General features: G+C 35.2%; 1 protein-coding gene across 1 annotated transcript in view; it reads left to right on the top strand.

The window, feature by feature from the left end:
- The window catches only part of ATP13A3 (ATPase 13A3), a 116,294-nt gene that overhangs the window by 40,798 nt on the left and 60,340 nt on the right, over positions 1–15,156 (top strand). The window contains exons 2-3 of the mRNA XM_063442765.1: positions 5,449–5,541; positions 9,828–10,001. Coding sequence (XP_063298835.1) covers positions 5,497–5,541; positions 9,828–10,001 — 219 coding nt within the window. The 5' untranslated portion in view covers positions 5,449–5,496. The remainder of the gene's footprint in view (positions 1–5,448; positions 5,542–9,827; positions 10,002–15,156) is intronic.

Here is a 15,156-nt window from a genome sequence, read left to right on the forward strand (position 1 = left end):
TTGTTACTGAAACAAGCATAAAATTGAAACATAAAATGCAATGTGTACAGAAGTATTATGCTTGAAATAACAGTACAGCTTATTTATTAAAAAAAATTTAAGAACACGTGAAGTATAAGGAACATCTTTTGCCAGTACGTTCGAACAGGTAGCCCCACAAAATATTGAAAAACACAGTGAAACCATCAACATAGCAAAACTAAGGAAAAACAATTTGTCACTTCTAATCGGACTTCTGATTTACATTACCTAACAGCGAGTGCTTGATTCCATTATAGAGACACTCCACACACCTAAAGCACTTAAAGTTTACCTGCTATGGATATCATAAATACATGTCGTATATTCAACGTTACTGTTCGTGTAACACCTGCCTCCGGGCCGTCCTCCTAGACTCCTCCCCACCTTTCCTTTGATTTGCCCTGCTTGGGATGCATTCCCAAGCAGGGCAAATCTGGTCAGCAACGTCCGCATTCTGACTTCATTGCCAATGCGCCGGCATCTGAACAGATTGGCTAGAAGCGCTGTCTAGGGAGTTTCCATAGCAACCATAAGGCATGTGCTGTGGTTGGTATGGGAGAAGAGCAGAGGGATCTCCTGTGGGGAGATCTTTTCTGCTCTACCTTGTTGCTCAATACCTTGGCACGCTGAGGCATTGTTTGAAGAGAAAAAACTATTTTAAGTGATTTTTCGACTAATCTATACATATGCTATCAAAACTTCTAGCATAATGTATAGATAAAATCTTATTCTCTATTTAATGAGCATAAGTTGTTTGGGGAATGACAGGAGCCCTGTAACTTTGCTGAAGAGCTTTAGGGGTGTTTAGGAGGTCTCCTTTAGTCCTGTTTTGTTAAAAGATCATATTTCATGAGAATGTGAACACCCCGTTGCTGTCAAACTGACACCCACAGGGGCCTCCTCTCTCTCTTCTATAGTACTCTGGTAGTGATGTTTTTCATAGGGAGGCATTGCGAAATGTTTCCGTGTTACAAGAACCTGATTTTATTCCTTATTTGATTCCATGAAGTATTTTTAATGTCTTTAGTACACCACTTAATACAAAGGATGTGTTTGGTCATCCTGATAGCATTTGGAAAAGCATATTTCTTTTGATAGTATTTGCAAATTGGAGATTTTCTTTTCTCAGACAAAATTGCACCCTGGAAATGTTTACGCTCGATGTTGATCTCACCCTTTTACTGAGAACAGGGGGGAAAAAAAACATTGTAGTTGTCAGATTACAGGTAAACAACTAGGCTTGCCGACAGTAATGCTTTTGGTGAAACAGACCCATTGAATAAAAAATAACTGCATTAAAAAAAAAAAAAAAACCTCCTCTGTGTCTTTCTGAATTGTACATGGGTCTTTCATTCCTTCTGGTGTCTTTCATTCCTTCTGGTCCCATAACAAAACAGATCATGTTTTTAAATGTCACCACTGAGGATGGCCACTACACATTCCTTACTTTTTATACTGTCCAATCACCTATGTTTCCTATTATACTTGGAATGGCTTGGCTCACTTTTCACAATCCAACTATAAATTGGTTTCTATTACAGGTAAAGTTTGATTTCTCTTACTGTAAGACAAACATTTTATGGAGTTTGCTGGTGTTTTTGGTAAAAAATAAGCAGAGATTCTCCTTCCACATAGGATATATTCCTGTCATATTAACCACACCAGGCTCTACTATTCCTTTCGGCCGTATATATATATATATATATATATATATATATCTACTGTCCAAGGAAGAACTGCAAACGCTTAAACAAAAATAGAAGAAAATCTTCGTAAAAGTTTTATACAACATCCTCTTTCCCTGCGGGAGCAGATATATTTTTGTAAGGAACAAGGGCAAGACCTTTTCTCCTATTATTGAATACAGAGAATTAAATAAAATGAATGTTAAGAAGTAGTATCCTTTACCCTTGATTCCTGAATTAATTGAAAGACTACATTCTGCCACTGTGTTTACTAAACTTGACTTGCGGGATGCCTATAACTCAGTTTGTATAAAAATACAATGTTATGCCTTGGGCAATGCACTGCCCCATCTACATTCCAATATATCATCAATTACATCTTCTGAGATCTGTTGGATATGTGTGTGACCATTTATCTGGATAATATTTTAATATGCTCCCCTAATCTCCATGAACGTAGGAAGCATGCTCGTTGGATTTAGTTGAGACTGAGAACTCTCCATTTATACGCCAAACCTCAAAAGTGCCAATTTGAAACACAACAAATGCATTTCCTCGATTATTTAAATACACCACACCAAATAAAAATAGATGACTCCAAGATTCAATGCATCTTGAACTAGGAAGTACCAAGGGCCTTAGGTCTTACAAAGGTTTCTAGGCTTCAACAACTTATATAGGAAGTGTATAAGGAATTATTGCTAATCCCTTAACTCTATTAACTAAGAAGAAAATTCCATTTCAATGGAATCATCAATCCCAAAAAGTCTGATTTTATATAACAACTTCCTGATACTACTCAAATATTCATATTGAAGTGGATGCCTCCGATTATGCCAACAAAGAAGTGTACAAGACTCAATTCACCCTATTGCCTGTTGTTCCAGAACTCTGTCTGACGCTGAGAAGAATTTTCCAATCGGCAAAAAGGAATTATTGGCAATTAAATTTGTTCTTGATAATTGGAGACTCCTCTTTCAAGGCATTGAAAGATTACTTATAAGTAATTATTTTGATCATCTTGATACTTAAGGAAAAGTAATATCTTTTCTGCCAGAGAAATCAGATGGAGCTTAGTTTTTGACCGTTTTAATTCCCACATTTTTTTCAGACCTGGATTAAAAAACAGAAAGGCAGACTCCTTTTCTTGAATGCTTAAACCAGAAACTAAGACTGTACAGCTTTCTAATGGCATTCTACATCACACGTTAATACAAATCACTTCTTAATTAATTTAGAAGATTGTTGACAGACCAGATCAAGAAAATTATTTTTTATCAGAAGGTAATTCCAACATTCCTTAATGGACTAATGTATGAAGATCATGCCATATATGTACTCCCTCCACTACGTCTTGAAGCCATAAGAATGGTACGTGATGGATGACCCATTGGCAGGACACCCTGGGATTAGAAAAACAATCAAACCTCTTCAGAGGCATTTCTGGTGGCCTAACTACAGAAAGACCATTCAAGATGTATGTAAAGATCTGTCTCGTCTGTAATAGGTCCAAACCTGAATAACCTAAAACTATATGGTTTTCTAATGTCTTCCTCCATCCCTTCCAGTCCGTAGAAAATATTCACCATGGTTTTGTCAATCTCCATCCATCCAAGGAAAAGACCATTATTTTTGTAACTGTTGATCGTCTCACAAAGATGGCTCATTTTATTCCTACTGCATCTGAAACTCTGTTTTCTTAATATTTTTTTAAAAGATAAAGATAATATCATGAAACTATATAGTCATTGCAATGAAATTATTTCGATTGTGGTTTTCAGTTCAAAGTCTGGAAAACCATCTGTTCCGCTATACCTATCATACACAAATTATCCACCTCTTTTCACCCTTAAAAAACCCCCCCCAAAAAAACAAACCTGTTAAACAGAGAGCAATAACCATTGGGTTTCTTGGTTGCCTATAGCTGAATTCTCTTATAATAACTCAATCCACTCAAGCACTAAGATGACTCTATTTTATGCTAATTATGGTTTCCATCCAACCTCTATACTGTACAGGGGTAGAACTACAACTCCCATGATGCTTTGCATGCCTTTAAAGTAACAAAGGATCATGGAGGTTACAGTTTTAAAACATCTGGGGATCTACCTTTTGGGCACCCCTGCTCTATACCATTTGATTTACATAAACAAGCCATTCCTAAGGTTTACATTCAATTTGACCAATTTGAAGAAATATAAAAAAAAACTTAGGGACACTCACTTTGCAGATGTCCCAGAACTTCCATTAAAAATTAAAGGTAAAAAAACGAAAAACACCTCCCTCATTCTAAGTAGCAGATCGCATCTGGATCTCCACAAAGAATATGAAAACTACCCAACCTTCGAATAAATTAAGTCCTTTGTTCATAGGTCCATACAAAAAAAGATTAATGATGTTACATTCCATATCTCTCATTCATCTACGCTTGCACCCTTTTTTCAATGTATCTAAGCCAAAATAATTTTTCTCAGATACATTTTGTTCCACCCCCACTGATTATTATTGATGGGGAAGTGTGAGGTCCATAAACTTCTATATTCATGTATGCACCATAAGAACTTCCGAGGTACAGGCCCCACATCGGTTTCATCCTTCCAAAAAGTTACTAGACCAAACCATCCAATTGAACACTCTGAGAGGTCTCCTCTTGGGAGGGGTGGGAAGGAGCAGTCAGGACTCACATGCCCTTCATACCATGACTGATCCTTTATGTCTTCCTTAACTCTAACTTCCTCATTTTGTGTGTCCGCACCTCCACTTAACATGCGCTAGCAACTTCCTTCTTAAAAGACGGCTTGGTGCAACAGGGTGTTGCTCAGTTATTCTGTTGCTGCTGAATGCTGCAGTACTTTTCCCTGTATCTCAAAGTGGATTTATACTATTAACTAATCTGCCGTTTAAACTACTCCTGCACGATTCCTTTCTAAAATAACAGCTTCACTACATATAAGTTATTTAATCCACATCTTAACACAGCCGCCTGGTGTTTCCTTTAAGCTCTGTGTAGTCTTATTCTATAATTTATGACAACCTATGTTCTATAATTTGGAATTATGTAACCTTAATGTTCTGTACTGTACTGCATCACAACTCCATTATCCCTTGTTGCTAACCTTTGTAAAGTGATATGGATAAGGGTGATAGATAAGAAATGTTAAATAAGCAGGACATTCCATGCTAGCAAAAGGTCCAGATTTTGATGATGATTAATGTATTATTATCCAGCAGGGTAAAGTATAAGTACAGTTAGTGCTATGTTATATAATCAATTCTGCAGTGTTCTAAATTGCCTTTAGGGTCATTCTTCACAGTATTTATGAGTAAGTTGGTCATTAATATCGAAACAGGCAGAACCAGTTAGGGGTCACTTTACAGACTACACCACTTACATTACCATTACCTTTAACATAACAATGATTTTGCTACTACTACTCCTAGCATTTGTGGAAAACTTGTCTGAAGTATACACACATGGCTTTCTGAGGTTTGTTTCAGTATGTCTGTATTACTTTTCATTTATTAGGTGCATTTATTTAAAATACAGAGTATAGGGATTTTCATAAATTTTTGAGAGCATCGCTGGAACAGTTAACATTTTCGTTTTTTTTTTTTTAATAATGCTTTTGCTGTATGAGCTTAATTTATTTTGGATGTATTGATATTTTGATGATCCCCCCCACCCCCATTCTAATTTATTATCCTTTCATGTGAGTTTATTTTTCTTTTGCATTTTTTGTAGGATACGTCCTGTATCTTTGTTTGGTGGGACAGTTGCACAACCCTGAACATGGAGAATGGAGAGAAGATCAACAAGGGGGAGGAAGATGAAATGGTGAGCAACAAGCTATTTTAAAGTAGCAGACAAGACAAATAAAATGTTCTTAATGTTTTAAGTCTTCCTTTACCATTGAGTGTGTAATATATGGTGTTCCTTAGGCATCTTCATTCTAATTCCTTGCTCCACCTCTATTATTTAAAAGCCTATGTTATGAATTCATATAACCCATGGGTGTGCTGAGCCTATATGTGGCAGGTAACAGACCTGCATATTTGCCCCAACATCACTTCAAAATCTGCTAAAATCATTTTGGGGAGTGACATAAATAATTTGTCTATATTTTTCTGACAAAAATGTCCTTTGTAGTCAAAGGTGTGTTTGACTGTGATCTTTAACCCCTTAAGAACACATGACACGTGTGACATGTCATGATTCCCTTTTATTCCAGAAGTTTGGTCCTTAAGGGGTTAAATAACCCCTGTATAGGGCCGTACTTCCCAAACCAGTCCTCATGGCTCACCAACAGTTCAGGTTTTGTCAGTATCTTCATTTGAGTAAACAGGGAAATGCATAAATCCTGGATTGTTGGTGGGCCATGAGGACTGGTTTGGGAACCACTGTCTTCTAGGGTAAGCTGCAACTCAGGACAAACTTCAACTCTGGGTGTAAGCTTTGTGTTTTCTTTAATACATCAGAAAGTGAAAATATGTTTTTCTCACTTTCCAACAAACACAAAAATGCATGAAATAAAGGTAGTATAACATCAGACAATCCTCAGGTTGCAGCAGTCCCTTGGCTGGAATATCAGGCTGGTTTTAAATACACTGTTAATTAGGGCAAGTGATTGGCAACTGGCCTTACCTACAGAGCCTCCACTAGTCAGTGCAATACCTTAGGACAGGTGGAATTTGCCAATGCAATGCTTATATATCTTCCATCAACAATTAGACCACATATATATATTTCCATAATGTTTTACTGTCTTCTTAAACTGTTGATGATACTAAGATATGTAACAGGGTTGATGTTCCAGGAGGGATAAGCCAAATGGCTAATGATTTGGGTAAACTAGAAAAATGGTCAGAGTTGTGGCAACTGACATTTAATGTGGATAAGTGCAAGATAATGCATCTTGGACGTAAAAATCCAAGGGCAGAGTACAGAATATTTGATAGAGTCCTAACCTCAACATCTGAGGAAAGGGATTTAGGGGTGATTATTTCTGATGACTTAAAGGTCGGCAGACAATGTAACAGAGCAGCAGGAAATGCTAGCAGAATGCTTGGTTGTATAGGGAGAGGTATTAGCAGTAGAAAGAGGGAAGTGCTCATGCCATTGTACAGAACACTGGTGAGACCTCACTTGGAGTACTGTACGCAGTACTGGAGACCATATCTTCAGAAGGATATTGATACTTTAGAGAGAGTTCAGAGAAGGGCTACTAAACTGGTTCATGGATTGCAGGATAAAACTTACCAGGAAAGGTTAGAGGATCTTAACATGTATAGCTTGGAGGAAAGACGAGACGGGGGATATGATAGAAACATTTAAATGCATAAAGGGAATCAACACAGCAGAGGAGGAGACTATATTTAAAAAGAAGAAAAACTACCACAACAAGAGGACATAGTCTTAAATTAGAGGGACAAAGGTTTAAAAATAATATCAGGAAGTATTACTTTACTGAGAGGGTAGTGGATGCATGGAATAGCCTTCCAGCTGAAGTGGTAGAGGTTAACACAGTAAAGGAGTTTAAGCATGCGTGGGATAGGCATAAGGCTATCCTAACTATAAGATAAGGCCAGGGACTAATGAAAGTATTTAGAAAATTGGGCAGACTAGATGGGCCGAATGGTTCTTATCTGCCGTCACATTCTATGTTTCTATGTGATAATCTTGTTAGCATGGCAAATAAAGAGGTTGACGATAAGTTGAAATGTTAGCCAGGCTGCACATGCAAGTCAACTAGCCCTCCAAATCCATAACTTAATTGCACTTTCATACATTCTTAACCCCTTAAGGGCACATGATATGTCTGACATGTCATGATTTCCTTTTATTCCAGAAGTTTGGTCCTTAAGGGGTTAAAAAAGTTTTGAAAACTTGCAAATTCTTTATAGTGGCTTCCTTCTTTTGGGCCATGTTCTGGACAGATCTGGGGAGCTTAGGATGCTTACTGTAAGTATTTTAACCATGGAAATTAAAAATCATTATTGGATTGCCCAGCATTCAAACGATAAATATGCTGAAAATTGGAAGACGTGATCTCATTATTTTTATTTCTTATGGTATGTTTTACGGGAACTCATCGTCACATTGATTGAGCAAGAATTACAGTAGCTTTGGTTACATATTTAACATCAGAATGGATTGCTTACAGTGTTTTTTTTATTTATTCATTTATTATTATTATTATTATTATTATTATTATTATTATTATTATTTTTACATTATAAAGCCAGAAAATAGCAAACAAAAACAGCTATAGCTTTAGCAATACAATCATGCCTTCTTCAGTCTAGAGTGTTAAAGTAACCATTTAGATTCAGGCGCTCTTCACCCCTCCACCCCCACACCAAGCCGTAAATAAAAATAGATTTACGTACCTTTACTTTGCACAAGCATCCCTGTTAAGATCATTAATCCTAATGATCTCAGCCAATCCAATGCTTCCCCATAGGTAAGCATTGGAAGGCTAGTGCTCATGCTTGGCAATGTGCCTTGCAGTGTTTAGACACTGGACGTCAGTCCTGCTCTAAAGGAAGTATCTCTAGTGGTTGTAGAACAGCCACAAAAACTTAGCCTTTACACTGCTCAGCCTGCAGGAACTGTTCTGTATGCTTGTGAAGCTGTAGTGGTTCTGGTGCCTACAGTGTCCCTTTAAGTGTAACTATTAAACCAACAACAAATTATTATTTTTACATTTTTATTTTTATTTTTTTTAGTACCTTGTAGGCAGTTTTGATATAGAAAGTATCTTTATTAAAACTTGGTGAGTGACAAGTCTGTTCTAAGTGATTGATCCAAAGTTCAATTGGACTGCCTATACTGAGTAATGGAGGCATTTTCTGTTGTTTGTCAGAATTAGTGTTGGGATGGAATGTTTAGGTATATCTGCATTACTATAGGGAGAATTACCTAGGGACAGTTCAGCTGGACTGGTCATAAGATTCTTATCAATATAACGAATGTTTATGACAGTGCCATGAATTGCTCTACTACCCTTAATTGGGGGTGTGACCGTAAATGTGCGACTGGGCAATTTATATATTACTGCTGCTTTTATATATTGATTTAAAGGCTTTAAACAGTTTGTTGTAGGTAACCATACGCTGTTGCAGGGAATCTTCTTCCTGGCTGTCCCTGGTATAGAGGCATAATATGTCATGTTAGCCCTGTGCTAGCGCAGCTTAATTCACAACTTTATAATGTAATTTTAACACATTCCTCTAGCAAGTCTAATCAGATTTTATGTAAAACACCTTTGCTTTGTATATAGATCTTTCGTAGACTATATAGAAACATAAAGCCAAAAAGATAAATTCAGTTTTAGTATGTGCCTGTCATCCACTTGCTAGGTTAAAAACCCCTCCAATAAACGTGGCATTAGGTGGAGTAGAAATGTAGTGTTCTTTTAAGATGTGTGCACGTGTAGGTAAAAATAACTAGCAGGATATTCCCACTTTAGAAATAAATTACTCTGTGTGAATTTTCAGTGTATAAATCCAAAATTAGCCAAGTTCAAAGGGGCTCGGTCTTGTGTTTTGTTTTCTTTTCACTTCAATAAATCCATCGCAGACTAATGAAAAGGAAATCCTGTACTTTAGAAGTAATTAGAAATTAGGCTGAATCTACTTTCCTTTAAATGGTCTGCATCTCCAATAAAAGGAATTGCAGAATGGGAAAAGAGAAACATTAAGCAGATCCCTTGGTTAATTACAAATAAAAACACACCGTTGTCCTATCAAAAATTACATTTAAAGACTTAAAGAAAGTCTCTGTAATTGGAAATTGATCCTTTATTAATTCCTGCATCATGTGACCCAGTGTCAGGGTTACTAAATCCACCATGTTTTCCTGAACACATCATGTCTTCATGTTGAAGCCCTACTCTGCAGTATATAGAATTAATATGCTGTAAGCAAAAATCAATGAAAAAGTTATCGTAAAGTATATAACGCAATTATATGATATCCCTCCAGTTTATGAACAAATGTTTTTTTATTTTATGAAAACGGCCTGTACAGCTGCAAAAATTATTTCTGTGTAATTACGTTGTATGCGGAGATGATAAAAGATTCTGAGGATTAAATACTGTTTGTTTTTTTTTTGCTGTGCAGGAAATTCACGGTTACAATCTGTGCCGTTGGAAGCTAGCTTTAGTAGCGGTAGGCGTGTTTTGTACGTGTGGCTTCCTCCTTCTCCTCCTGTACTGGATGCCGAAGTGGCGCGTGAAGGCAACATGCTCTCGAGCGCCATTGAAGAACTGTGACGTTGTGCTGCTGAGAACAACTGTAAGTACACCAGGTAGCTGTGTAACTACATGTAGTATATGTAGGGAGGTGTATGTCTATCCCACCGAACATCCCCTTACAAAATGAATTGAGTTTTAACTGCATTCTTTTTCCATTGTTAAGGCATATCCCTCTATGGGAATAAGTGTACGCTATTATCCAGAGGCCTGCAGTGAGAGACATGCTGGTTTTTGTCTACTCTCTGAAATAGCATACCAACGGAAGAGTTGGAAGTAAAATCTAAAATTACATTCCACGGTTACAATTTCCCTGGTTATATTGGTGAAGGTAGGCATACAGCGACTTTTATATGGGCCTCTGGGATGCCACTAATTTCAATCTGTTAGTCTGACTCTAAACAATGGAATGCTGAGCATCAAAATCAACCTTGTGTGTGTATATATATATATATATATATATATATATATATATATATATATATATACCATGTGAGAATTTAGGAAATATAACACATAAGAAAGCTTTAAGTTTCACATTCTCTCTAGATGTACATGAATAGTACTGGCCAGCATTGTAGTATTGATTGCTACTAGAGTAAATTAGTTTATTAATCCTGGGGTTGGTATCGCCATGGTATTCCTACAGTGATTGATTGATGTATTGATTTCTTCTGGCATCAAGGGATTTCTCCATATTGGCAGGCAGCCCCATTCATTCACTCCTGTATGACTTAACCATGTTTCTGATAACGGTCCTGAAAAACAATCAACTCCCAGGGGGCAATTCTTACGTTGATCTAAATATTGCGTGACTAATATAAGATATTCCGTCACAGTTTTAAAACAAGTTATTATTATTTAGATTAATAATTTACCCAATGTGAAACATTAGTTATAATAATACATTATCCTAATCATATTTTTTTTTATTTTTTTTGTAAAGTCATGTGTATATTGAGCATGGGATTAACTTGTGCCAAATTTTATATGGATATTATGAATGTGGTAATATTTCTTAATGTAGGAGAGTTTACAATTCTAATCTACTCAACCTTCATAAATGCTTATTTATACAGAGACACTGCAATGCTTTGATAAACCCGAGTCTGTGTTATGACCATTATAACTGTTCAGAACTGTTTTTTAAAACAATCAGTTTGAATCTATTGGAGAAATCAATAAATGTATTTTACAGAGAGACGAGTTCTTGCAAGTAAGGGACACAGAGTTCTATTTTAATAAAACACATATCTCATTGGATGTTTTTACGTCTTTACTTTTGTATATAAAGCATAAAACGCATGTTTAAACATACATTCTACCGTCCACCTAATGTTGCCACATTAGGCTTTTAGTCTGTATTAAAATTGATTGCATACGTCAAGGTAATACGTTTTAACAGATATCATTTTTGCAGCATCAGTAATACAGATGTAAGTCTGCCAATGCTATATTCTCCAGAGGACACTGTTTCAGCGGCTTAGTCACTGCTGTGGAGCTTGTGTGTGTGTAAAATCCCACTCCTTTTTCTGGCCGCTGGGTTCATGAATCAAAAGTTTCAGATGGATTTAAGAGCACGATTACTAATGAAAATTTTAAGATTAGACATTTTATAAATTGTCAAACAAAAAATGTCATATTTTTTACAGTGCAAATGTGGGATACCGTATGTTGGCCGCACCATTAGGAGATTACACATCATATTTTTAGAACATTTTAGTGGTATCAAACGAAAGAATTTAAAACACAGTGTACCAAGACATTGTGGATACAGAAAAAGCATTGGCGATGAGAGAGACAGAATGGATCCACAGATTGAAAACCACAGTGCCCATGGGTCTAAATAAAGATCTGGATACACTAGTTTTTAATGATTAAGCCCATTTGTGATTTCACAGCATTTTAAACAGTACATATCTATTGTGTGATTCACACATATTTCTAAACAGTATACATTAATTGTGTGTTGGTCTAACTTTTTATTCTTTTTGGATAATACAATATTATATATTTCTCTTTTTATTCATTTTTTCCTATTTTCATTCATATTCTCCTTTTTTTTCATTATCAATTCTTAAATATAGTTGTTGTTTTTTTTTTTAAGATGGGTTGTGTGCAGCTATCCTTACTGAATGCTTGCTTCTAGATAAATTATAAGTTTGCCCATAATTCTATAGCTATAAGATACTTTTATTATCTGTTTTTTTCATTTTGGAATATTTGCCCTTCTTTTATGTAACATATTGACCCTTGTGTCTGTGTTTGAGTCTGTATAGGGTCACTGTTTTTATTTTTAATCTTCCCTCCAATATTTTTCGATATATGAATTTTCATAGGTGTATGTGTGTGTGTATATGTATGTTTGTATGTATATGCATATATATGTTATTAAACAGATTTAATACCCATAAATGATCCCTTGCATTCAATTGGATTCATTCTATTTATAATTTTATTAGCACTCCTCATTAGATTTTTTTATATTGAGTATTGATTATTTACATCTATTTACATACAATCAATGTTTGTGGGTCCAATCATACCTTCTATGTTTTTATGTGTTTAACACCATAACCCCTTAAGGACACGTGACATGTCATGATTCCCCTTTATTCCAGAAGTTTGGTCCTTAAGGGGTTAAGGACTGAGGCAGTTGTACAAGTTCAGAACAAAACGTAAACAAAACTTTGAATTTGCACTATGTCTGTTCAACCATAATTTACCTCTTTCATGTTAAATGCACCCACACTTACTATACATCATTTTGTTCAGGAGAAAATGGGCTTTAATTGCATATAAACTATTAGTATATAAAACCTAATTTAATATGAATAAAATATTTAAAAATTAAGAAATTTCATTTTTTTTTAGTTCTGTATGGCATTTAAACTGTGAATGATGTCATAATACTGTTTGCTGTTACTGCAATAAAGTACACATATTTGTATTCCGTGATATCTCATGAGTAAAACAGTACCCACCTCCATGTATAGCTTTATGTTGTTTTGGAAAGTTACAGGGTCAAATATAGCATGTTACATTTTTCAGTTTATACACATTGAAATTTGCCAGACTGGTTATGGTGCCTTTGAGACCAAATGGTAGCCCAGAAATGAGAATTACCCCCATGATAGCATACCATTTGCAAAAGTAGACAACCCAAGGTATTATAAATGGGGTATGTGCAGTCTTTTCTAGTAGCCACTGTAACAAACCACCTCTTTTACAGGTAGGGTTGTCACAGATCTTGCAGTAACCACCGCCTTCTAGGGTATATAAAGTCCAGGACACAGTCAGCTCGGTTTTCCTTTTTTTTTATTCAATAAGAAAACAGGTGCTTTAAATAATAACAAAAACAAACAAAATCCCTTGCTCTTGCTTGAGCTCTTACTAGACAGGAAATTGCTATCTGCAATTGGGTGGCTTTCCCACTTACCAATTTTCCAAACAAAAGAAATGTCTTTGCAATGAACACAGTTTCATTCACTCTCCTAGCTGTCTTTTCCTCCCTCACTCTGCAGCAGGCTGCCCTCTTCATTTATAGGCCTGTCTACTAATTGACTAGCTACAGGTGAGTGTCAATTTAGGTAACTCTTAAGTCAGATCTAAATTGTGGTTTGTTACACAGCAACTAGTGCTGTTGGAGCATTGGCCCACCCTACTCTCCAAATACTCCGCCCCAGGGACCCATACCATGTTTTGCAGAACCTCAGCAATGTAGATTGCAAACACTAACATCTTCCCTGGGGCATTTAACTGAAAATTCTCAGGTTGCAGTTTAGCAAATCAGGCCTGATGTATCTTCCATCAACCACAATGCCACTTTTACGCTCACACCACTTATTCGCAAACAAACACTGGCCAAACTTACCGTTCGTATTTGTTTGTGTGTAAAAATTGCAAAAAAACTAATTTAAACGCTAATTTTGCCCAGTGTTTGTGACTAAGTGGCTTCTAAAAAAGACTGGACATACCCCATTTGTAATACCTTGGGTTGTCTACTTTTGTAAATGGTATGCCATCATGGGGGTAATTCTCATTCCTAGGCTACCATACAGTCTCAAAGGTAACATAACCAATCTGGCTAATTTCAATGTAAAAAACCCAGAAATGCAAGCCTTGTATTTGACTCTGTGACCTTTTGAAAACACCATAAAACCTGTACATGGGGGTTGCTGTTATACTCGTGAGACTTCGCTGAACAGAAATATTATTGTTTCAAAACAATAAAACGTATCACAACAATGATATCGTCCGTGAAAGTGCTGTTTGTGTGTGAAAATTGTAAAAATGGCCCTTTCACTGATTATATCATTGTTGTGATACGTTTTACTGTTTTGAAACACTAGTATTTGTGTTCAGCAAAGTCTCCTGAAGAAAACAGTACCCCCAATATACAGGTTTTCTGGTATCTTGGAAAGTTACAGGGTTAAATATAGGGTTGCTAACCAAATTCTGTGGACTTTATGCCTGGGTTGTCAGTCAGGTCCCTCAAGTCGTAATTAATAAAATTACTTAATTAAGTAAATGTATAACAGAAATATATACGTAAAATTTAAATATATATATATATATATATATATATATATTATATATATATATATATATATTACATATATATATATTATATATATATATATATATATATATATATATATATGTGTGTGTGTGTGTGTGTGTGTATAACTTTTTTGTAACTTATTTTCATATGTATATACCCATCTGGAATAAACAACAATTTATTAGTTGAAGACCTCCAGAGTGCATCTCGTATTGTACTGTGTGTGTGTGTATATATATATATATATATATATATATATATATATATAAATATATATGTGTGTATATATATATATATATATATATATATATATATATATATATATAAAATAAATACAAAAATAAGTAAAAAGAATTAAAAATAATTATAAAAAATATATATACATGCATAATTTCATTCTAACTGTATTTTGATAATATATATATGTATAAAAATACGCTTAGAACACACACACACACACACATATATATGTGTGTGTTCTAAGCGTATTTTGATACATATATATATATTATCAAAATACAGTTAGAATGAAATTACCGTATGCATGTATATATATTTTTTATAATTAGTTTTAATTTTTTTTTTTTACTTATTTTTTTATTTATTTTATATTATATATATGTATAAAAATATA

This window comes from Pelobates fuscus, chromosome 2 (genome assembly GCF_036172605.1).
Source record: "Pelobates fuscus isolate aPelFus1 chromosome 2, aPelFus1.pri, whole genome shotgun sequence".
Lineage (NCBI taxonomy): Eukaryota > Metazoa > Chordata > Amphibia > Anura > Pelobatidae > Pelobates > Pelobates fuscus.